Source organism: Lepisosteus oculatus, chromosome 8 (genome assembly GCF_040954835.1).
Source record: "Lepisosteus oculatus isolate fLepOcu1 chromosome 8, fLepOcu1.hap2, whole genome shotgun sequence".
Lineage (NCBI taxonomy): Eukaryota > Metazoa > Chordata > Actinopteri > Semionotiformes > Lepisosteidae > Lepisosteus > Lepisosteus oculatus.
The window spans coordinates 52,053,822-52,079,914 of record NC_090703.1 but is presented as its reverse complement, the minus strand read 5'-3'; the positions used below and the strand labels follow the sequence as shown (position 1 = coordinate 52,079,914).

The 26,093-nt window shown below is 40.8% G+C and overlaps 2 protein-coding genes across 8 annotated transcripts in view; both read right to left on the bottom strand.

Annotated features, from left to right (window-relative positions):
* The window catches only part of enox2 (ecto-NOX disulfide-thiol exchanger 2), a 187,275-nt gene extending 172,530 nt beyond the window's left edge, over window positions 1–14,745 (bottom strand). For 3 of the 7 annotated variants that reach the window (XR_011190298.1, XR_011190299.1, XM_015351686.2), the window contains exon 1: window positions 14,612–14,742. The gene's annotated coding sequence lies outside the window, so the exon portion shown is untranslated. Of the gene's footprint in view, window positions 1–14,611 lie in introns of all 7 variants that reach the window. The other 4 variants (XM_015351689.2, XM_069193813.1, XM_069193814.1 and 1 more) reach the window with 3 other exon arrangements.
* Window positions 14,746–17,902: 3,157 nt separating this feature from the next.
* selenot2 (selenoprotein T, 2) lies at window positions 17,903–25,287 on the bottom strand. The gene is made up of 6 exons (XM_069193810.1): window positions 24,941–25,287; window positions 23,184–23,294; window positions 22,284–22,410; window positions 21,537–21,624; window positions 20,613–20,759; window positions 17,903–19,978 (listed from the first exon to the last, which is right to left on the bottom strand). The coding sequence occupies exons 1-5, from the start codon at window positions 25,162–25,164 to the stop codon at window positions 20,638–20,640; spliced, it is 672 nt and encodes a 223-aa protein (XP_069049911.1). The 5' UTR covers window positions 25,165–25,287; the 3' UTR covers window positions 17,903–19,978; window positions 20,613–20,637.
* Window positions 25,288–26,093: the final 806 nt, after the last annotated feature.

Sequence of the window (26,093 nt, the reverse complement as noted above, 5' to 3'; positions counted from 1 at the left end):
TGACACTGAGGTCTGTGTCTTAGTCAATTACAACTCAGGCAGCATGATGTCTCTCCAAAGCATACTGGTTTCTGCTGGGTTTATCAGCCAAGACAATGTGTGTGCTTGTTAGCCTACTGGAAGCACTGCTTCTTCATGTATAATCTGACATTTGTGTCCCTCACAGACTAGGCCATCCATCAGTATAGGTATCATACCTCTTCTATAACAAAAGATATGACACTAGCTTTGTAAGTGGTCCATTCAGAAGATATTACAATGGCTCTTTCATATATCTTATGTTGACAACTAGGGCTCCATTAACCTCAGTCAGATGCAGAGAGCGTGGTAATGAACCACGACAGAAAAGTGCTTAATTCCTTGCTTGAATGCTAGACAAGCACAGTGCTTTCTGTGCCCTGACCAAGATTTCCCAGGCAAAAGCATACTTCTTAGACCAGAAGGCAAGGATTACAACAGGATAGGCCTATGATGAGTCAGATTTTCTTCTAACTGTGGGCAATTACTGACAGAAGGAACCCCAAGGTCTCATTGAAAGATGGTGACTTGTGCTGGAATGACTTCATCAAAGAGGTATCCAAAAAGCAGACAGACTCCCAGACTGAAAGTCAGCAAGCAAATATCCCACTTACACACCATTCTCATATGGTTTTCATTTTATACAGATTTAAAATACATCTCAACTAAACCCTCACCTTTAAAAAATTAAAATCAGATTGGCATTTTATTGTAATGTGTGGGAGTATGGTCTCTAAACGGAGCTTCCAGTATTTTAGACTCACAAAAATGTTTAAGAAAAAAGAAAACTGAAGAGCATACAGTTATACGATTTCCATTGCTACTGCAAATTAGTCATATGATACTGACTAACCTTTATATAAAATATTCATGGATGACTCTTTCAATAAAGGTGAAAATGTTAGAAAACTAGTAAAACTGTTTTTAATGCTAACAGGAGTTACCACTTCCATGATTATTTTAAACACATAAATCTATGATAGGACATATCTGCATCAGCCTGCTGACAGATCAGCTCCAACGAGGACATCCAAGTAGATTAATCAAGATTTTTCTTCAGAACACTGTATGCCAGTCATCAGTCATGCCAGCACGGCTCAGAAACCTTAGCTCAGATGCCAGAAAGCAAAATCAGTGTGCCTGCCAATGAGAGAAACCTCCTGGTACCATTTTCCTGAAGATACATGGCAATGCAACCGACTTCCTCACTCGCCCACCTCCACTCAGTGCTATCTTGATATAATTACCTTATCACTGCATGACAAAGGAAAATGTTCCCTTATCTACGGTATGATGAGGGCTGTAGAAATTCAGTGATGCATTCTTCCCCACTTGGATTACACAGATGAAACAAATTAGAATCTGGAAATATACTTTTGCACCATTTAAACAGTGAAAAAGGAAGATGTTACAAAACGTCTCTGTGTTAAGGTCTACTGTGTAGCACTTTGTTTTAATAGCTACAGAATAAGGATAAAATCCTTCAAAGAACGTATTCTTTTAATAAGCAGTGAACAATAAAAGGCCAATTAAGTAATTAGCTAGATTACAATAATGTAAATGGAAGTAGTTTGGCAGATCACTGAAGAGATCTTCGCATTACTCCAAACAAGAGAAGTAAATTACAGAGATAGAGCTGGAGCTTTGTCTCCTTGAAATCACTTTCAGGGTACTCTGCATGGAGTGCATCATTTCTGGAAATACATTCTGACAAATGAGGTGAAAAAAAGAAAAAAAAAGTCCCCAAATCATTTAATTGTCCCTCGGGTGTCTTCTTACAGAAAAACTGAATATTAAAACTGGTTAATGTTTCCCTGCAGGGCAATTCTTGCACAGGGACTGCATTTCAACTCTTTTTATCTAGTCACACAAACACTTTTGCTTAGCTTCTTCTTAGCAATTAGGGGAAACCAAAAACAACTTGAGACAAACACACGTACTTATAGCCAGGATAAAAATTAAAGAGACAAAATGTCTTTATGTTTCAGAATCTCATTTATGCCATCTCATAAACTGAGAACTGTGTTACTATCAGTGCTGATGGGTTTGTTTGAAGAAGCAGCAATCATTAGTCCCCTTCTCTCTTATCACTGCACAAGAAAATATACTGTACAGACCAACACTGCCAACCATATTGTAATATGCTGTTGAATTTCTGCATGAAGCACAATACATTTAAATATTCAGACAGCCATACAGTGTCACATAGCTCAATAAGCTGATAGTGAAGAAGACAAAATGGTTCTTTGTTTTTTACAATGTTTCTTATATTATATAAACGTTTGTGGCATATTTGATGTTCCTGATGTAAATCACAGCTAATTATTTATACTATTGTGTCTAGTCTGAACACTGTAGTACAGCAGACATCACTAGAGTTTGGGTAGTGCTATATATACACACCTGTAGTAGTAGCATACCGTGGAAAACACACACAGTCCCCTTGTTATCAGACACCTAAACGAGCACCCTGATCGTGGAAGATTTGTAGACTTATATCCTTCCTCTGAAACAGTACACTCTGCACTCATTGCCTTATTTACCATCAAGCATTAAAACTTTCACTTTAAATCCAACATGGCTCTGAGATAAGTATGTTGACTTGAGTTGCGGGAACGTAAATTACTCTCCCATGAGTATTGAAAACAGCAAATACATACAAAATCACAGTAGATTTTAATTTAGTATTCAGATTGATAACATTCTGTCTCACATGACAACTTAAAAAATGTGTAGCCCCGTGTCATAATTTCCTTCTGTTCTGATTAGAACTATGATACATAGTACAGAGGGGATGAGGGGAGCACAGTGTTGTAGTAATTAGAGCTGCTAATGAGCAAAGATCTATATCAGCATAGAGCAATCAATCACTTAATCATTAATCAATCACTTGACTGGCACAGCTTCTTATTATTGCAGAAGATTTCATTGAAGGTAAACATTTGTTCGCTGGAGCTCAGACAGAGATCCCCTTTGCAGCCTGGTACTGAGAGATACCCACTAGCGAGAGCTTTCTCTTCGTGTTGCTAGGATACAAATCTTCCACACGAATCACAGTGGACATATTGTGGGTGCAGTGCCTCCCCCTTCCACAACAGCCAGCCCAGTGCACACCTCACTTCACGGCAGAGGCATCAGGTTGTCAAATATCACCAGAAATTCAAATGCTTCAGGGCTTATCAATATAATGCTGAAAATTAACTGAAGTACCTGAGAAAAAGGATACTTAAATGTTTGAAATTTTACACTGGATCTGCCAGAACCCAAGTACTATGGAAAAATAGACACGAGATAAAACACATTCCAGGAACCTGAACAAGGTTTTGTGCATTTCGTAAATTTCCCCTTGCTCCCATGGAGCAAGACAGCAGCTGATATAACCTTTTAAACCTTGCATCCAACTTGCAAAAACAGAGTTATACTTGGATTTAAAGGGGGAAAAATTTCTATTGTGAAATGAACAGTGGAAAGCACAAGTGCTGAGGATAGGCGATTCAGAAAAAGAAAAAAATCAATATCATGCTCTCTAACTCCAGGTCTGTTGAAGCTCCGTAGCAAGGTTATGCCAGCCTTTGTAACCAGAGTTCAAGATCAATATGGGTAGCATTCAAGCATTAATTACCCCATTAGCACATTTTATCTAAAACAAATCCCTCACACACAGCACTAACAAGGTATGTGGTATCCCAAATCTCTGACACTAATTCCTCCTCTTTTCTGCCTACCCAGTAAAGTTTCATCTTGCATGGAAATAAACAGGTGCATCACAATAAACATGCTCCATTTAACACACTGAAAGCTCTGTTCTTCTGTACTCCAGCAGAGCCCAGGCCATTCCTGCACTTCCTCCTTCATTGCCTGTGACCCGATAAACAGCCCACAGCAGGGACTGCAAGCCGCTCCCCCTCGCTCCAAATGCTATGCATTCCCCAGCCTCAGCTGAGAAATCCCAACAGAACGCAAGAAGGATTAAGAAAGGTTACAAACGAGAAGAGGCCATTCGGCCCATCTGGCATGCTTTCTTGTTAGCAGCTTATTGATCCAAGGATCTCACCCAGCTGTCTCTGGTAGGCACCAGCTTCAGTTACATGGCTGGGAAGCCTGTTCCACTTCCCCAAAGTCCTTTGAGCACAGAAATGCCTCGTGTTCTCAGTTTAGTTATAGTTTCTACTTGTTTCCTCAGGTTCACATTTCACTGTTGATTCTGAAGAAGTCCACTGGGCTGAATTCATCATTGCTTTTGAGGATTTTGAATTATTGTATCAGGACCCTTCATAGCCTCTGTTCAAGGCTAAAAAGATTTATATCCTGTCAGAGCAGGATGATTCTTCAAGCTCTGGGATATATGGGAAGTCTAAAGCCATACAAAGGATCAGATGACACCACAAAACTAAGAGACATGCTATAATATCATTCATGTAAAGAAATGTACAGCTTAAACAAAACATTAGAAAATACAGCGGGTTACACTATTAAAGACTTACAAGATACTCTGGAAGTTTGTGTTAAAAGTGGCAATTGAAGAAGACATGAGGAAACAGGATATTTCTAAGAACTGCCATTTTTTATTCTGCCTTTCAAAAATTTTCCAACAATTCAAGTGTATGCCAGGCTTTCACCAGGGCTCCCTATAATTAAGCCACTTCTCACCATCCAGAGTTTACAAACCATTTAGCGTCAAAGATTAAGTACACCAATAAAACCTATTCCCATTTCCATGAAGCCCTGTGTTCTTTAATCACAGTATGTCTGCACCTGTAGGATTCGGATGTGACAGCAATGCAAAAATCAGACATCCAAAGGCTAAATGTCAGACATCAAGCTTAATCTTCAAATAATTTAAAACACACCAGCCAAGAGGAGGACAGAAACCTGAGGTACAAAAAGCTGTCAGCCTGGAAGATTCAAGCTGGTCATTCTAATCACATGAAAAGCACACAGCGGCCAGCTTGCGCTATGAGGGAGAGGTCTGAAGTCTGGATCTGCAGAACACCAGGCAACAGACAGGAAGTTCCTGAGAGCTGTCAGAAGTACAGTTTGGTCCATTAGCTGCAAGCATGATAGAGCATCTGTTTGTGGCCATGGAAACCATCACACAAGTGAAACGATGGAAGAGCAGCGAGACAGAAGTTAAACTACTGCAACAGTAAAGGTGCAATACAGAATGTGCCCCAAGACTGAATATGATAAAATGCAGAACTGCTATAAAATAAATGATGGTGGCAGGATTTTCACACTAGAACATAAATAGCTCAGTATGATAAAAATCTATGTATAGAACAATATTTATCTACAAAACAGTAATTAAAGCTTCCAGCAGTGAAATCAGATACCTACCAGACCCCCCACTGTAAACAAGATGTTGCAGCACAGCGATCTGGGCTAAATTAAAACATTTTCACAATGGTACAATTAAAATGCAGAGGATAATAATAAGGAAATAAAATATGTTGTAAGTATAGTTAAATGTTAGGCTATAGATTAATACAATCTCACTCTTTCTGGACAAATGTTGGGCTTGTAGTTGTATACCACTGTTTATATGTGAACTTTTTACATCAGTATATGTAAATAATTAAACTGCCCCAAGTTACGATGTAATGTACATCAGATTTACAGAGTTTCTAAAAAGATAAGATGAATGATAAATGCCATTCAAAATACCTACTGAGGGAAAAGAGCATCCCTGACACTGTAATTGACAATAAAACCATGCAAATTGGAAATTACTAGGGATTGCAACAATTTGGCATAAAGGAACATTTTATAATCCCTGGTAATTAGAATGTACTGGATACCTGGAGCATTGTTCGTGCTGCAGCATCATTCAGGGAGCTTAATAACAGGGACAGTAATGATAAAGCCACGAGGCAAGACAAGCACAAACTGTATTTGTAGCATGAGAAAGAAAAAACCACACATCAGCACTTCTGTGCTTCTTATTTTAAAGCAAGCGGTTCTCAAGTCAAGGGACATACTGAGAGAAAGCTGGAGTCTCTGAGGGACTGAAGATGGGCCTGGGGCAGCGCTCAGAGATAACGTTACCCTGCACAGGTGTGTGTGCACATAATGGACACATCCCACTGAGAGATCAGCTCATCCTCATCAAGGCAGAGCCAACCTGAAAAGTGCCTCTAATGTGCTCTAGCACTGAGAGGCAAAGCCCCCTTCGTGTATCTTACCTTAGTGATTTCCCCCTCAATGTGTTTTCTGAATGAGGTGAAAGGTATACTGAGCCAGAAATGCTAGTTAGCAGGGCACTGCACTAATCCAGTCTGGGGTCCCATTACTCAATTATTACATCCAATTCACTTCAGCAGCTCATCATCCCCACACTTCTCTTTCCGCAAAGCGGACTTGAACTTGTCAACTTCTGCTCACCCGACTGCAAAGATTTCTCTCTCATCACGGCACAGGCTAAAAATAAACCCAGCTGCCCTACAACCCCCGTTCACTCTGGCTTTTAAAACACAAAGACAGAACAAAGGGAATAAAGAGCGACATTTACTTTTATAACAAAGTGAATAAATAGAGCAGATTTTGCGAGATGATTAGTAAGTCATAGTGTCCATTCCCACTGACACAGACCTCAGCCAGCAGCAGTAATGGTCTCAGATGTCCAGGGCAATTTGTATGGATCAACTGTGCCATCCAGCGACTGCACCAGGGGTCAGTGAATATTAACCCTCCCTGGGGGCACTCACACTGGCAGCCTGCTTCTCTTCTCCTGTCTTCTCAAGTGCAGAGCAATGGAATAACAGTCTGATTAAGAAACAGCTCAGATTCCTTCGGATGTGACAAAACCAGGGGCATTCTGCTTAGCATTATTTTTAATGCTGTGAGATCTGCCACAGCTGCAGATGCACCATGGAAGGAGTTATTCACGGGGATTAGATCGTGTCACAGACCACAAACGCACAGCCTAGCAGGCCTCCTGCACTCCATCCCATAACTTCATACGGGGCAAATCAGATGTCTTTGTCCACCTGTGGTGTATTATATTACATGCTAAGAAAACAATATTTTCTTTTTTGTACAGATCCTGTAACAGTTTTTTCCTTCGTCATAGCTGTCAATTTCAGTTTATAGGAGCACAGTTATGCCACTCGACAATGTGTGCTCAAGATCTAAGAAGTGTCCGGCGATTATGTGTGTATGATATGTCCCGCAACCTCAGTGGCTTTGGAAGATACTGACGTTTAAATGCAAAACAGCAGAGAAAGAATCATATCTCACCACTTCTAATAGCTCAGCGGCAAAATAATGCCATTTTTAGGAGCACTCATTGTATTTCGCATCTCAAGGGCTACATGGTGAACTATCTACACATTAAAAAAGGTTTTTACCATTAGTTGTAAATGTCCTGATCGCTTTACATGACTTCCCAAGAAATGTTGAACATTCGCATGTGTTATTATTGCAGAAGCTATTGAAAAGGAATGGTAAGGTCATAAAGTTATAATCCAGACCACATCTACAGTTACCTGAAAATGCTGCGTGGAACCTTATGATAAATTCACATTAGATAACAAAAACAAATACACAATAAAAGGCATAAATATATTTCTGTTTTTAAAACTGTATTTTACAATACCTATTCCACAAATAATTTGCACAAAGCTACAGACCGACAGTATCTCCTAGAATCATTTAATAACGTACAACATTATGCAACAAAAGTTCACTCCAAGACAACATCTGCTTCAAAAAGAAGTTTAATTTTATTTATATAACATGTCTAATTAAAATTTTTTGTATAGACCAAATTAAATAATAAGTTTTAAATGTAAGATCACGTTTAAGAAAAACACACAATCCAAGTTTATAAACAAAAGTACCACATTTTGATTGTGTGTACCCCATCTAATCAAAGAGATTTGTATACAAAACTTATTATTGGTACTGAAGCCTATTAATACAACATGTTACTGTTTTCTCATTTTTGTGAAGAGACTGCATTAGACTTTAACATTTAAATCTTTATATGACAGCCAGAATATATTGTGAAGCAGTGGACTCCTATAGCCTGGGCAATTATCTTATCTTTTTGTATCCAAAAAAAAGATGTAGCCATCTAATTTGCTGATTTTGCTGAAAGTACAAAAAGAGACAGCTCCATCCTCCCACATAACTGATTTGTCTTCTGAATAGTGGGTACAGTAATATAACCCCAGACCCCATACAGCAAGAACAAAACTCTAACTGTAACACACCCAGAATAAGTAATCAGCAAATGTAAAAACCTCCTAGTTTTGATTGCTCACATCTGTTCAGACTCAAACACATTCCCCATTCTTGCTAAAAAATGTCTTATTGAAACCATAAATGTTTCTTTCTGCTACATTAATCTGCTCTTAACTTTAAAGAAAAAAAACAAAAATTGTAACTTCTCCTGGGAAAATTGCCAGCCACCTTTTTACCAGCAATGTATATTTTACAGATCCTGCCAAGAAGAAAATTGTATCCCTTTAAAAGCAATGATAAACCAGGACGTTAAAACTGAGGGAAAAATACATCAGGGTCAGTAAAAAAAAAACATTTCATGACCGGGAACTGGTTCAGAAGTAAGCATCAGGCAACTCTTTAATGGAGCATGGTAGATTTGACTCCTGGCCAGGGGCAGTACGAGAAGCAATTTAATAAAATACATATTGATCATGCTGCACGACTCAATAGCAGCCACGTCCTCATCCCAACATGAAGATATATCACAGCTGCAGAACAGGGAACAAAAGGCTCCCTTACTAACGCAAAGATAGAAGAGACCATGGCTGAAACACACACGTGCATCTCAATCACCATTTTAGTCCGAAAATGAGTTAATAATGTCAGTAGGAAATGCAAGCACCAATGATCCAATTTTAGGATAAAAGCCATAATCACAAGTCACATTAAAAGTGACCTGCAAACTCCTGACAGTAGGAACTGTAATGGGAGTCAGAGTCTGAAATGTCACGATTTTACAAGCAAAAGCCAGCAGCAGTAAAACAAGTAAATATTCTAGGTTCTCCACACTAAGTCAACTTACAGATAATAGATAAAGGATGCAAAGCAGGACAGCAATGAGTTCTGAACAGGCCAGGTTTTACAGTTATTGTATTAACAGATTCATGGATTGATATACATTAATACGTTGCTTTCTGACACTTTTTTTAGTGTTTATGAGACTTTTCAATTAGAAATGTGTAACAGTCCGTCATCATTCATTTCCACTCAAAGCTGCTTAGGACTTCACTGGGGTTTTGCCTAAAGGAGGATTGAACAAATACAAATGTACTAAAATATCAGCGCAGAAAAAAGGTTTTAGCAACCAATTGTTTGATTATGTGTGCAGTTTGATTTTGCATACACCCTCAAACCCATTTGGAACAGTACAAGAGTATTTGGTATTCCACGATTATGTTAGTTTACATCAGTATTGTATTTAAGTAGCGGTACTATGCTAAGAGATGGCTCATTTAATGACGCTACAGGTAATGCTTTGAACTGCATTCATTTCAAATACATTTATTTTCTTATTTTCTAATGCTTTGAGCTGCATTCACTTCAAGTACATTTATTTTCTTCATTTTTCTAGGGAAACCTTAATTTTATTTTTTTGCAACGCTACCATTTTTTAATTAGTCACTTTTTTCACATCTAAAGCAAGGTTTACCCTAGATAAATACATTCTACATTGTTAAGAAGGAACCATAAGCCTAGGGCACATTTTGTTAAAATGAAACTCCTCCACTCATTAAATCGCTGTATAAAATTATCTTTATATAACATTAGAGAAAAAGTAGCATACTGTCTGAACAAGGTTGTTTGAAGCAGGAAAGAACACAGTCGCAGGCTGTTCAGTGACGGAAATGCAGTGTGAAACTAGCACCTATTTGCCTTCAGAATATCTCTCGTTCTGCCATCATAACATCTATCCCATCACAGCACAGTTGTCATGGAAGGACAAGTTCCAAAGCAGCCCCAGCCTACGTGACAACAATGCTGTCCGAATGAATGTGTTGACACATTTTAAACTGCCACTGCTGTGTTTAAAGTCATGTCTGTCAGATGGGACAGGTACGGTCTACTTCCATTGACAACATCCTCCTTTTCTTTTGGAATCCTAAAATAGTTGATGTAGAGCTATAACTTAATAAACCAAGTTAACATGAGCATTAATGTGCCATGGGAATGACCATATCTTTTTCATTTTAAAGGTGCCACGACACAGAACAGTGAGAGAGACATCACAAGTCCCCCAAATACTTCAATCACTGCGTCTCCAATAGACCCTACCACAAATGTAGGCACTGACTCAGGTCCTTCATGTGTGATGAGTTTCTGAAAGACAGAAAACTCTTCAGTAATAAGAGGAATATGAACATTAATTAAGCCTAGGCCCACCTTTTATGAAACAATATTCTTGTGCATAAGCAGTGGTCTGGGTTTGCCCCAACAATGCTTATGCACTGATTGTCTAGAAATTGAGAGAATCCTGTCAAAAAAATTAAGTTTGTTCGGATAACTAAGAATGGAAACTGTTCGCTGAGAAGTAATAACATGATCTTCATTGAGCAGTTAAGTTTTTGCTAAACGTATCTCATCCCTGCTAGGCAGTGCACAATGAAACTGAAATGAAACAGATTTGGAAGACTTTAATCCTAAAACTAGTTCAGGGGTTTCCAGATGGCTGCTGTCTGAATTATTACAGATATAGTGTAGAAACATACAGATGACCACATCACCCTATTTTAGCCAATGGTTCATAACAAAGTCCATGGGGTATCCAGAAACATACAGAAGCTTTTCACCCATAAGCTCAGCAATGTATTAAAACAAGGCTTTCACTACACGATCATTGCAAAAAAATAATTGGTTTGTTTTTATGTAATTAAATAGTCATTAATACAGGTGTCTTTCTGACTAGTGCCTTCAGGCTGTTAAACAGACTATGAAGTTAGCAAAGCTGCTGCAATGAACACTGTATTTAACTAGGCCAAGAGTTCATTTCACAAAGGTTTATTTGCTTTGAATTATGTTACAGAGAGCCTACCAAGTTTCCTTTTCTTGATGTTCCTTTAGAACAATTGAATGCATTTGTCAATTACGTCATTACACCACTACCATCCTTAAACCCTCAAATTATCTCTAACATGAACCAAACCTGTTTCATGAAAACAATAATCATACTGTATATGCAATAATGCACACAAGGAGGAGCACTTTGACAAAGAAAAGCACAGATATATGTAATCAGTCCATACAAATATATCCAACATGACACTTTTGTCAGCTGTACAAACAGAACTATTATTTCCTGCTGATTTCATCAATAAAAGTGTAACAGTAACTACTATAATGCCATTACCAGACTCTCAACTATAAGATAAAAATAGCTTCTGAATTTATGAAAATGCAGCATTATCATTCGATGGTTCTTTGCCTTTTTAAAAAGCAACACAAGGTCTGCATACAAAATGCAAAAAAACAAAACAAAAGAAAACATGAAGATTAAATGTCAACAAATATTTAAATAAATGTGACAAAAGGGGTATTAATAATGAAAACATTTTAGATGCATGCTATTATTATGAATAAAAGTGCATGCTCACAGTGATTTGAACAATGCATTAGGACTCCATTTTCATCATTTACAGAAAAGTATTTGCATTGAGCAAAACATTAATAACAATATGAAGAATTAAATGATTCATAGTCTAGGTCTGCTTCCTTGAAAAACATAAAACTCTGCATAAATCAATTAAAACACAGCACCTGTCAGGAGTAGCTGTAATAGCACACCTGACTTAGATGTACCAGGGAGACAGCTTTTCACTTTCAATTTTTGTTTTAGCAAAACTCATGAAGAAATCAAAAACATTCAGTCACTTCAGTTTCTTTTGGACATTAAACAAACACTGCAACCTCTATGCCACTCCTGACGCAGGTCCTGGGATCTTCTGGCTGCCAGTGAGGTGCCAGCCAGTCTCTAAATGGCAAGTCCACAAGGCAGCCAAAAATGTCTGGAAGCATTTCACCTCCAGTTCAGCTACTGTCAAATCAACACTTTCACTCAGTAATCAATTTTGCTCTTATTAAAAGAACCGCTTTGACACATCCTTCCCTGCAAAAAAAATCTAAAAACACGGTAATGACATTTTGCTGTAGGCTTTGTTAGTTCAACAGCACTGGGCTGTCAAAGAGAACCGTTTTCTCATCCCCTCTTTTCTTATTGTAATAAAAGCCTTAATTTACATTGTATGTCCTTGACTGCCTTGTTTCCATAAAATAAAATTGAATGAAACAGGATTCTGCTCAACCTGAAGCTCTCACAACGTTAGAGTATGCACATTTAACACAGGTAATAACTTGCAATTTAGATCTACAAAAACACAAAAATAATCCACACTTTGACTACTTTGTGTGGGTCAGATTCAACTCTGAAAGTCATTAAGGTATTTTACTCTAACACCGTCACTGAATGTAACCTTCTTCATCATGAAAAAGATCTGGTGAACAGCGAATCAATAATACAATAAAGCCATTCCCAAAGACCTTGGGTACTTCTTCAATGCATTAACTGTTTTTTAAAAAACACAGAAGTTCTTAAAAGCCTCTTAAAATGTCACCCAAAGAAAAACCAGCTGCTTGCAATACACAGACTTGGATTTTATTATTATGGATAAGTCTTTTGACACAATAACTGAATACCTGCATCTGAACCATGGGATGTGCAGGAAACCCAATACACTTTTAGCAAAAAAACTATACATGAGTCACAGGTACAGTTGCATGTATTTGAATGTCACTGCATGCATGGTATTGGAATGAAGTTCTTCTCTGGTGTGCAAACATTACACAAACATGAAGGGAAACAGGCATTTACAGCCCAGTGAGTCATCAGACATACTAAGCTCATTACAATCACATCAAAAAGTCAATGATAGGATTTGTGCGTTGGAGTTGTTACAATAGACATTTGGCAAAAACACAAAGGACGATCAGAAAGTTCTTGCTAGCGTGTACACAATGTCTTACATCGTCTTGAAGTGACATTAAACAAAGACATTTTGAGAATAATATCGGTAACGAGAGCTTTAGTACTTAAACAATATCAAAGAAAACAGTAACACAATGGATACGAGCATCAAATAAACTTACCACACAAATGGGAAAAAAAACTTTATGAAGAACATAGAATTTTTTTAGAACAGATTGACTTACATTTTATTGAACAGACCTGACAGGTAAATTCATTATGATGATTAACATCTGTCATCAATAGGGTTGATTAACAGGGGTTCTGCTGTGAGAGTCACAGGCTGGTGGTGTGTGTTGTCACCACTGGAAACAATTAGACTAAAGTTCTGCACATCAGTGCCAAACTCGCCCACATCCATCAGCATGATCTACACAACCTTGATCATCAGTAAAGAGGGCTCTGCAAAACTGGGGTGTTTCAGTCAGCATACTGAAGGTGTTATTCCTTTGATAAGCAGGGTGAATTGGTTACTTCTTGTGTTTTCCTTCTGTCGAATCTCACCAGGCTTGACATTTAACAGATTAAATCACCTCCACACCTGTACAGAATAAACTCTCATTAAATGGGTGTTTAAATGCTTACTCCAGTCAAGGTCACTGGAGTGTATCTCGATAAATTAAAACGACGCCAAACCCCCTTAATCAATATCGAAAATCCGTCTACATTATTTTCCTGAAGATATTCATGCATAAACTGAGTGATAACGTTTTGATTGCTAACCATATGTGCTGTAACTCGCAGTCGACAAAGGCGTCCACTAAGCAAATGGACAAACTGCTGACCAATAACAGAACAGCGAGATTTTCGTGAAACGCTGCAAGATATTCACGGTGCGAAATAAAGCAGCATTCATAGCCTGTATTCGACAGAAGTCACTTTGTGTTTGCAAATTCCTCCCAGGAGAAAAACTCCCTTTAGAGCAAACCTAGAGTAGACTGGACGAGGAAAACATAATGCGCTCATGCCTACGGTAAAAGGACGCACGCTCTCTTTTTCTCCTCTGCAGTTGTGCTTCAGACGAACCACATTATAAATTAGCGGACTACTAAAGACTACGCAACAGCTCAGAGCCGGTGCCAGTTTCAGCCATGCTTGGAGCACTCCGAATAGTCCGATGTCAGATTTCTAAGACTAGCGCAGAAAATAAAAAGAACAGTCGCTGCCTAGCAGTAAACGGACTACATCCAGCATTTCAAAGTAAGGGACAAACTTTGGTGGTTCCGGGATGAAGGGCAATGAAGACGCAGGAAAACGGGTGAATTTTGCTTGTCACTAAGGATAATCTACAGCACTTCATTCGCCCGGATATGAATTGGGTTCTCAAACAGCTAACAACACGCCTGGGCCAGCCAGTAGTATACCAGCGCCTTCAGACAAGAGGAACATGAGCTTGGAGAAAGCAGACCAAAACAACTGAAACTTTCAGCAGCTGTGAGTGCCTCTGGACTGGGCAGTTTCCGCCGCAAGGAAACGCCGTTGCATTGCACACATTAATCAGCATAACAGGAAGCAAAGGTTCATATTAGCCGAATGCACTACCCATGTATGAACGAAATGTTGAACACTTACGTGTTAAAACTGCTTCGTTCAAGAATCGGACGTTTAGTCCGCTGTCCCTTGTCAACCTCGCATTTCCTCTTGGTTACCAAGCAAGCGGACAACAACAAGCAGAGCAACCTGCCGAGCAAGAGGAACGCGGACCTCTGCTCTGAACTCTGGGAAACAGGAGGACCTACTTTCCTTCCTCCTGTCATGGGTGGCCGACAGAGCCACCTAACGGCGAAGAGAAGCAGACCGTGGTGTGCTATATCTATCGTTTGAAATCGACTTTGTAACGTACTGTATATGCAGACTATAAAATACAGTATATAACATCACTAAGCTCCATATTTGGTAGATACACTATCCTCTGGATAACTGTAGCTAAAGCTCTGAAATAATAATAGAAATAACTCAAAAGCGTTTGACCAGGCATATTGGAAGGTCTGTATTTATTAATATTTAGCAATTATGTATAGGTCCCTGAATGGCGGGGAGGACTGATGAAAAAGAAAACCTTTGAAATACACATACGAGACCGTCTAAACTGAAGGAGAATTCCGGCAGAGATGACAGAACTGCCACCCCATAACTCTGCAAAGAAAGACACGAATATATCTGTCAGCTTGCTCAGTGAACTATGACCAAAACGACGAAAACTGGTCAACCCCACCATGTACGTAGAGCTGTTCATTTAAATGTGGGCTCTCCCTCTCCTTTAAGTAATCAATCTGCCCCCTTCCCCCCAAAAAAAAGTCTTGACAAGGAAGATCCCCCTCCCTACACACACACCTCCACGTCGGTGTGAAAACCCCCTCCTGTATGCTCATCAGAGCATTGTTTTCTTCCTGCTTTTAACTCCATGATCATGAATTAACCTTGGAGTATGCAAATAGTATAACCCCCATATCCCCCCCCACAGAACAAGAAAAGCTGACAGAACCAATTTTTTTTTGCAGATTGATCCTGCACTCATGGGCGCACAACATGCAGTCTCAGTTTACCTTCTCCATTACGGTGTAGTCAGAGAAGCCTCTAAAAGAATCTCTCATTCCCAAGATGGTGACAGACTTTACTTTCTTTATAATTTTCACTTGAGCCAAAAGGTTTAACTGCCAAATGTGTCATTGAAACGTTATATTGAATTACACTGATCGATTTAGGCTTAGGAGGATGTAATGCTATAAATCATTTTCATTTGTCATCACAAACCTTTATCCTTCACACATACCTGTATGAGAAACCAGAGGGAGAGAAAAAAAGGACGAAGCAGACCCGGCTGTCAGGAAATCTTGAAAGACTACACTTAGAAAACGACACCTAAACGGTTAAAGAAACAGATCGGATTCTATCGAAGTAACAGCACGAAGTGCCAAACCCAGACCTCGTACAAGGCAGCGGCATGGTGCTGACTCTGCAGCTCCGCAGGCGTCAGTGCTCCCGCGCAGGTTTGTGATGGCCTCACCTGCTGAGACACGGGCTTCAGATCGTGCTACTGAGTCCACCACGTCCTGGACTCCATCAAGCTTTCCTCCCTCTACTCACTGCAGGACCCCCCAGCGTGTACTGCGTTTCTGATCACCACTGAGACTGGAAGTGGAAAAACTTCAGTTGGTTCCCTCCTTTTTTAAAAGTTTTTAAATCATTTTTGAAGGTGCTCTTGGACATCTGTGACATCTCTGATGATGTAATCTGCGGCTATTTCCAACCCGTCGTTGAGGGACAAGTCGTGTCACACAAGCTAATGAGGTGTCAGAACACCTCAGGAGCACAGGAAGGCTGAAAACCAGGACAAGAAGGAGGTTAGAGATAGCGAATGACTTCCCGCTGATCCGTGAATGAGATTTCACTTGGCACATGTAACAATCCTTCACAGTGGCGAGGACAGGTCTTGCTTTACCAGCAGGCTTTACCAATGGGAAACCTAATTCCGCTCCTGAAGGAAAGGACTGCTAACACTAATTAAAAGCGATTTCTTTAAAAAATCTATCAAAAGAATGATCAAACTTTAAAGAAACTTTAAAAAAAGAATCAGACACGAGGGACAGACATTCCTAGAAGGGTATTTCAGTAGTGCAGATTATTTGCTTTGCATGCTAATCCATGCATCCTAATTCAAATGATCTTTTTTCTTCTTATTCAGCATGACAGCTCACCACTTCCACTCTCGTCAAGTTCCACAACACAACCAGAGACTCACCCCCCCCCACCCACCCCCATGTTTGCAAGCTCATAGTGGTATTTGGCCAGTCACCTGCAGTTGAACCCCTTGCTCTTACAGTGCCAAATAGCCTAGATCCCGGTGTAGGTCTCCTGGGAAAGACGTTATCTCCTGCTTCTCGATGTCCCCAGACACCATCTTGTGACAGTGGTGCGGACATTCTGGAAAGTCGAGATGAATCAGTGCCACCTACTGGCTCACTGACACCACTAACGGTGAGCTCTTCGACGTAGGCTCTGCAGGTTTTTGGATGTTAGGAATGTCATTTCCCGATTTCAGTTTGAAGCCCTTTCTCAAGGTCTGGCCTGTGACTGCAACCAGAGCAGGGCTGTCATATTTGTTTTCTGCACCATGGCAGCTGCCCGAGAAACATCTTCCAAAATCTTTCACAGGTGATGTCTTGACACTAGAATGTTAAAATCATCAATTTGTGGACCAGGCAGCTTTACAGGTGGCAAGTGATAGATGGGTACAGCTTGTTTCATTCAAGAATGTCATTCCCCACGTTAGACATTTTGGAAAACCGCTTTGACACCACACCACATGCATCACTTTTTGCACAATCCAAGACGGGAATCAAGATGAAACATAAGCCTGATGTGGGGTTATGGTTCATCTTGAAAGTCAAGGGCAACGTGCTGGGACAGAGGTCATCCAAGTTGATGGATTGTCTCCATTCTGAAAATGTATCTCTGATCCTCCAGGGGAAAGCACTCGTGAAGTAGCCATTAATGTACAGTATTCTTAGTACCTTATATTCAATAATAATACTATTCAGTTACATATAGCTTTCAAACCTAATTATGGTAGCAATTATTTTGAATATACCTCATCAAATGAAAGCGTTCCATTTTCATTGCAAATTCATATTTATTCCCCTTTAACCTTTTTGTAGCTTTACCGCATTAGATGAAAAGTAGAGAAACGCTGACTTTGGGGAAAAAAACAGGACAACTGGGCCTGTTCTGTGAACAGAGTAAATAACCAAGTGGACAGCTGATCATTTCAATCCTCCACAGCACTGCAGCCTCCTGCTTCACAGCCAAAACAGGCCGCTGAGGTTCAAAGTGCATCAGAAAGAAGTGTTTCAGTGGGCGAGATTCTTATTGAAGGTAATTTTTATTACAGTCAGCTCTTGAAATGCAGTTTACAATAACTAATTCATAAAAATGCTTAAAATACAACAAAATTGCAATTCTTTAGGACTTGCAAGGACTTGTTTCGTACACAGGAATCGTTTAAATCACCTGATTAGCAGTACAAACTTTCCTTCCCCAAATGGAAACCTACCATTAAATACTGGCGTTTGAAAGCCTTAAATCCAGACCAAGCCAGCACTAACAACCCTTCAAAATTAGAAAAGAGCATTCCCCTCTCACTCCCATTAAAACAAAAGCATGAGAAGATGAAGGTTGACCTGTTGAAAGTTTTTATTGTTAATATTGACAGACAACTAAGAGACCAAGGCAGGAACAATGAAAAACCTAAGCTACCCAATAAGAGAAAGTACATGTCGAGAACCTAACTTTCGGCTTAAATTGAAAGCCAAGCCTTTTATCAAAGCTTGACTTTGAAGAGAGACTCAAATGAAACAGAACCCATGTAAAATCTGGATCATAGTTTCTCCGATGTTACTCTCCAAGTAAATGTGAATCAAATCCTTCAGCCCTTTACTGTTGCAAGAAAAGGGGAGACAGCACAAATGAGCTTCTGGGAAAACAGACTAATTCAAGTCCACATTGTCTGTTCTCTTGGCAGTGCTTTTTCAAAAGGAAACCGAAAGGATTTAGTTAATGGGAAATTAATAATGTCTGTCAAATCACATCTAATATAGTGGGAGAAGGAACAGGAGAGTAGACATGGAAAACACACAAACCCAGGCCACATTGTTATTTTTAAAGCTATGAGGAATCAGTGTACTTTATCATGGATTTACATTTTATTACACTATAAAAACTACTTAAGTAGCTAAAACATACATTTAAAACAGTCTTGTACCAAGCAAAGCTAAATTGTTTTCTAACCCCTATCATCTTTCCTATTTATTTTAATTTATGTTTTATTTTTTAGCTCTTATTTAGCTCTTAACCCATAATAGCAGGAACTTCTGTTTTCTTTACAATCTGCAGATCGCTGGAACAAGACGCAGATTACTCTCAGGCCTCTTCAGCTGCTACAGCTGGGACTAAAGAACTGCACTTCCTCTGAGGCAGGTGGGCCAGTGGGAAAGAGACAAAGTTTACAACATGTACACCTTCAAGTACTCTGCTAAATCAGTTTACAAATGACTTACTAAACAAATGTGAGACTAATGTAAGACTTATCCCACCTGCTGCAGGCAAGTGACACAAAGATCTGAATGCAATAACATAAGAAAAGACCCAGGCCTTGCAGGAACATGATCTTCCACTGGGCAGGTTCTCAGATTCACATTTTGAACATGCGTTGACTGAAATCCGTACACTTGAGAACAGCATCACAGAAAGATCAGCAGCTTGCATCTTCTATTGTGATAAATTTATGACGTGAGGTATTAATCAAGGAGATGAGGCACAGTTTGCTAGCTGGATGATTATTATCACACAACACTTATAACCCCTGAACTAAAACAAAGCCTCTCTGGCTTTTTAACCCAAGAAATAGAAGTGCCTCTGGTTTAAATATACCTTATATACACCTGAACAATTAACAAGAAATTGACAATACGTAACACATCTATTCCATTCAAGCCTTTTTTTAAATTCTGCCAGATGGAGGTTTTAAAACGGTTCTAACAGCCAACTGGGCTTCTTCCGCAGGTCCAGCACCGGAGAACAAGAACAGCTTTTGTGAAAATGTGAGAAGCGCCAACTGACTGGCTTGTGCCGTTTGCAAAGGCAATGTCAAATCTCGCCTGCCCTGACACTTCACACTGCTGACATGCACTTGGGAGGAGAAAAAGAAAAATGACACAACTCTTACAGATTCGTTATGTAAATAAGTGTGATCGGAATGGGGAATCGCCATCTTTTTGATTGCTCTGGGCCGATGTTCCCCCATGTTTCCGCAGGACGGAGCGCTTCCTAGAGCCGCGGAAATGTGCGGAGCAGCAGGGACGTCCAGCCTGCACTCACAGCGAGCTGCTTTCCGTGCGGGCCTTCATTAAACCACAGCACAGTCCCGCCGCCCTGGGAAACCTGCGGGTAGAGCACACGGCCTTAAGTGGAGGATCCTGCCAGCCAGAGCCACACACACACACACACACACACACACACACACACACACACAAGCCATGCTCCGGATCTGGAATGACTGAACTGCCACGTTTTACCACGAGTTACTAACCCACCGCGCCACGACGCTGTTTCCACAGAATTCAGCTCCCACGCACAGAGGCAAACATGCCACATGATGTACAAATTCACAGCTGACTTTTGTCAATAAAAAGGCTTCTATGCAGAGAGCCTTAAAAGGTCTTAAGAAATTCTGAAATACAAACTTCATGATAAAAATGGAAAAAAAAATATTTAACGTGACCAAGGATACAAGCTATAATAGGATGGACACACAAAATGAGCTCTGAGTACTACGAGGGTATGGGAGATTAATGATTTCTTGTATCAATCATAAGATGACCCAAATCTCTGCAAAAACAATATTTTCTCTATTATCATAAAATTATTCTAGACACGGGGCTGCCAATCAGATCGTATTAGTGGTGGGTAGGGACTAATCAGTCTCCTTTTATGGGCTTTCAAATACCCAACTATCATCTGTAGAGGAAAATCAGCTGCTGAAGCTATGATGAGAAGTCTGTGCTTAATTACTTACTAATCCGTCTGCTTGAAATTCAGTGCTATGGAGTTGGAAAGGAGATCTTGTCTACTTGATTCATCTTCAGGTGATTATCAAGAATCTGAAACAGCTCTTGGATGTTCGGCACGTGTCCTGACTGCAGCTTTGACCAGACTGGGACATCTTCAGAAAGCACAAGGAGAAAAAAAAGTTGGGAAAAATTAAAAATGACAACTTTATAATTACAAAATGCATATCCTACAGTGAAACTGGAAAATGAAAACGCTATCACAGTACAGTAACTTTGACCTGGCAGTCAAATATTTATTTAGTGTTTGGAACACTGCATTATAATAAAGAGTATCCATGGAGATGAGACTGAACTGAACTGGGCAGCAGTTCAATGTAAGTGCCTGCTCTATCTCTAATCAGTAGAAGGAGATCTGAGTTTCTCTATGTTCCAAGGGCACCTTGCTGAAAACATAGCTATGAGAAGTAACTTGCTGTGCAGCAGAATTGTCAGGTAAGGATACATTAAGGAAAGCCAGTTTACTTTCATAAATTAAGCTGATTGGTGAACTGGAACATTCAATTAGCAATGCACGATATGGAAAAACATATCCATTAGAGGGCTGAGTCACAGTCTCTCAAGGTTTTCTCTGAATGTCACAGTTAAAAAAATGCACCAGTGCATTGAAACAAAAAATACCCTCATTCAAAAATATTACACTGCTTTTTGCTTATAGAGAAAATAAATCAGTAAACAAAGTAGACAATTTCACAAAATTACTAATTGTCTGTCTACTGATTCTGGAGATCAACTGCAGCTCAAAGTTTTAATTTGTACCTGATCATTAATGGCTGACAGACGGGACAGGCAGTGAACACCTGAACACCAGAGTGGCAACTGAGTGTTGCAGTCCTGCTACAGTTAAAGAATACATAACAAAAGCCACTCACCATTGAGTGTGATTTCAAAAGCACCCGTAGATAAGAAATGGGTCTCCAACATGTTACTGAAGAAAAACGTCATGAGGCATGAAAATATCTGGAGAAAAAAAAAAGGTCCCATTTTTCCTCATCCTGCTTAATTCCAAGGAAAAGCTGCTGGTATAAGATGTCTCCAGAAATGAGAAGCTCTGCCTGCTAGCAGACACTGTACACTTCAAACCAATTCCAGATTTCACCACTCTGACATTCTGTGCTAACGAGAGCAGGCCTGATGTGAGGAGAGCACTGGAGTGGGGAGAGGGGTCCGTTTGCTCATTAATGAGCTTCATGTCAGATCCGATTAGCAGAGCCAGGCTACACCCACACTTAGACGCCTGGCTGCTAACAGCATACAGGAGTGTCCAGAGAATAATTATAAATTGGAACAGAAATTCTTGAAATCCGTCTGATAGCAATTTCAAGTCTTAAGAAATTCTTGGCATTTAATTTAGCGACTATCATGTAACTTTCATTTTTTTAATTAGTTCCCTTACTACATAATTATAAACAGAATGGTGGAGCACATCCCAGACTACATACTGCATTTGTAATTAGTTTACTTTGTCTACATAAAATGATTGATACTGTGCATCTGAAACAATCAGCAGAGCCGCAGAATAGCAGAATACAAAATACGAGGAAGGATGTAGTCTAAAACCTTGACATAAAGTTCTGACTTTATATTTCCGTATTCAAGGAAAGTCCCTAATCTTTTACCTTATTCTCTTGGCTCCATGTCCATATTCTTGGAGTGTCCATTCCGAGCACAGGGAAGGGATTGTATCCGCTCACAATCAGTGCAATTGCAATAAGTTTGAAGTAAGAAATGAAAGAAGCAATGTATCTAGGAAATAAAATTAAAATGATACAGCATAACAACAAAGCATTTAACTGTACTCAGAAGTATTACAGAAGGCATAAACCATTTTACAAACAGAATCGCATGAGGCTCAATCACTAAAGGTGCCCTTTCAGAGCACAGATTAGGCTCCAGAGACCAGATCATACTGCTCCAAACCTGGGCTTTGTCATTCGTGTTCTGTGGAGGTGGGAGAGAGGGTCACGTTGCAGGGAGGACACCTGAAAATCCTGTCTTGGAATTTTTTCAAAGAAGAGCCAGAAAAGGTGTTCTCATTCACTCAGTAAGGCATTTATTCATATTGTGCAATAGGGAAAAACAGCAACCACCAGTCTGTGCAGCAAGTGTGAGCTGATTTTCCAAAGTAAAATAGAAAAAGGTCCCTTATTTTATACACTCAGCTGATGCAACACCTCAGCTTGTTTACTTCATTATGGTTGGTCAGTAATACAAAGAAAGGCAAGACAGTAATTTTCCAGTCCTTATAGGTCTTAGCCTTGAAGGACAGAGAAGACAGCTATGTGTAGTTTTGTATCTGCCTTCTGTGCTGGGGCAGAGATAAACAAATTCTTAGAACATCCTGTGCCCTTGACTCGCTGGGTACAATCACACTTTGTTCATTGAATCTAGTTGCTTTTACAACAAGCTCTGCCCGTAAACTACATTTTTACTTCAGTAACTGTCCATTACAACACCGACACTGGTTGAAATAAATACAAGCATGGAAAGTATTTCATTAGTACGGACACTATTCTTACCTGTAAATAGGCTTGGTGGGGTAGTTCTCGCCCTCGATTCGGATGTCGGGGTACAGCTGGCTGATTGACCGGGAGTACTCCTCGAACACCCTACTGTACCCTCAGGATATGCTGCAGAGCAAGAGACACAATTGGACACTCCATATGGATACCATGTACCTGGATCTGAGGTAGCCCTGCATAAATCACCGAGCACAGACGGTACATACTGGCCAGCAGCCATATCACTCTGCAACTCACAACTTTCAAACCACTGAAGCTAAGCAGGTGTGAGCCTTGTCAGTACCTGGATGGGAGACCTCCTGGGAAACACTAAGGTTGCTGCTGGAAGAGGTGTTAGTGGGGCCAGCAGGGGGAGCCCACCCTGCAGTCCATGAGGGTCCTAATGCCCCAGTATAGTGATGGGGACACTATACTGTAAACAGGCGCCGTCCTTCAGATGAAACGTAAAACCGAGGTCCTGACTCTCTGTGGTCATTAAAAATCCCAGGGTGCTTCTCGTAAAGAGTAGAGGTGTAACCCATGTGTCCTGGCCAAATTTCCCATTGGCCCTTACCAATCATGGCCTCCTAATAATCCCCATTTATGAACTGGCTTCATTACTCTGCTCTCCTCCCCACTGATAGCTGATGTGTGGTGAGCGTTCTGGCGCACTATGGCTGCCGGCGCATCATCCAGGTGGGGCTGCACACTGGTGGTGGTGGAGGGGATCCCCATTTCCTGTAAAGAGCTTTGAGTGGAGTGTCCAGAAAAGCACTATATAAGTGTAAGCAATTATTAATAATTATTATTATAACTGCGACAGGCTAAACTGCAGAAAACAAAGAAACATTCATGGACAAAAACACTACAAACACTGAAGAAAGAAATGTTGGACACAGAGGCACATGCAGCAAAGTATACCAAAAATGACTGATTTGAAAAATGTTCATTACAATGGCAAGACCTGGCCCTGCTGGTCCCTCAGCAAGGCGCTTCACAAACAGGAGCAGACGAGGCTGAGCACAGGGGGATAAAAGGGATTTACACTCATTAGCCCTGGTGCAGACGCCATACTGAAATCCCCTCGGCTCCGCAAACATAATTCTTCCAGTCCCGTTACTATTTCAGGGAGCCATCTGCATCTCCTCTGAAAGATTCAGAGCTGCTTCCAAACAAAGTGGGAATTTCCGCTACATCCACACCATGCTAACGTCTTGATTTCAAACTCAGCTCCCAGCCCATCTGAGATCAATAAACAAGCCAGAAATGACCCTCCATCTGGATGAGGCACCAAAGCAGACTTTGTTTTTGTATTTTTGAAGGCCTTACTCTGCTTTATATAATGTGAAATGCACAGGTTGTCGCTGCTGGTCTGAAGTGTCGGGCTCTGAGATTTCTTAGAAAACCCCTGTGAAAGTGAAAGCGACAAGAATCTGCAGACCAGGCTACCGACAGGGCGTCAGCGAACAGGGTGTCATCACCCGGCACTGCTTAACAACCACGGACGTGCGCGTCTGACACTCCTACGATAATCAATAATCGTCATCCCTGCGCTGGTGCTGTCCGGGGAGCGAGCCTGGACTGCAACAATCGGGGCAGAATATTTCCCGTCCCGAGTCAGTCTTTAAATGGCACAAAATTGTAAAACAAAATCTTACTAAATCGTAACTTTTTTTCTGTCCAATCATGTCTTTCAAAAATGACTCGGCGTTTCCAGAAACAAGTCAATTAAGCAACAGTATCGAATCAAGGGCGTGTTTTTGCCCTCTCCCTACCAGAACTGGAACTTCAGGACCGGCCCGGTGTACATCTTCTGCTTGGCCGGCTTCTGATAGTCCCCGTCCCGCAGGCCGCCGGGCCCCACGCCCAGGCTGTCCGCGGCCTGGCGCTGCTGCTGCTGCTGCTGAGCCCAGTTCTTCCCCAGGTAGATATCCCGCACCGTCACCACCGTGAACAGCAGCAGGGCCATCAGGATACCCGCCTGGCTGTACTCCGCCATCCTCCCCCAGATCCGGGGGGTAATCAATCCCCGATTGAAAATATGCGGCTCTCGGCTCTCCAGCGACCGAAACAGGATCACTGTCTCCCCGGATTCAGCCGGAATCCACCTGCGTCTCGTCAAACGTCTTACACTGATCACACGCTCCACCCAGCGGCGGGAGGTCGGAAGGGCACCTCATTTGCGTGCTATCATTTTGCCTCACGTCTCGCTAAATCGGAAGCCAAAGAGTTCGAGATAAGGAGACTGGGACACAGTTAAAATCAGCGCTGGGATTAGCTGTCGCATCGATACTTGTGATCATTTTACACTAGCCCATCTTGTTAAACTGGGCTGCTGTAATCTGACTGTCTCGCATAGAAAAGGGGGGTAGTCGCTCAGAACCACAGGAATGCTAGGATTTAATGTTAAGTATATAATAATACAGCAAACACAAATGTAATTGCTTAGGTTCCCGAAAGCTTAAGTGGTGCGTTTGTGTCCTAACTGGGTATTTCAAATAAATTACATTTATAGTAAGATCTTAATTACCACAGGCAATTTGCTTTTGGGAGTGGACGTTTTATTGCCGTAATGGAAGAGCGAGGCCGGCCATCTGTGATTTATTTTTTCAGTGAGTTACACTGCAAGGGTTGACAGCAAGAAAAGCCCAATTTTGCCTTCAATTGTTTTCTCGTCGGCGTCTTTGGTTCTGTTCTCGGGGACTCGAACAGCAAACCCAAAGGCGCTTGGGCCAGGGACAGCTCTCATCTTCGGAGCAGACAAACTGTTTAATTAGCAGGGCGAAAGGAGCAGGGGAGCAGGGAGATGTCAAACCAGAGGGTTACAGCACCCAGCACATCCAGCCCACGGAGGCCAGGTCCTGAACAGGCTGTGGCCCTGAGCGCCTGCACAGTCCAGCACTGTGTTAATGGACTGAGGAACAGGAC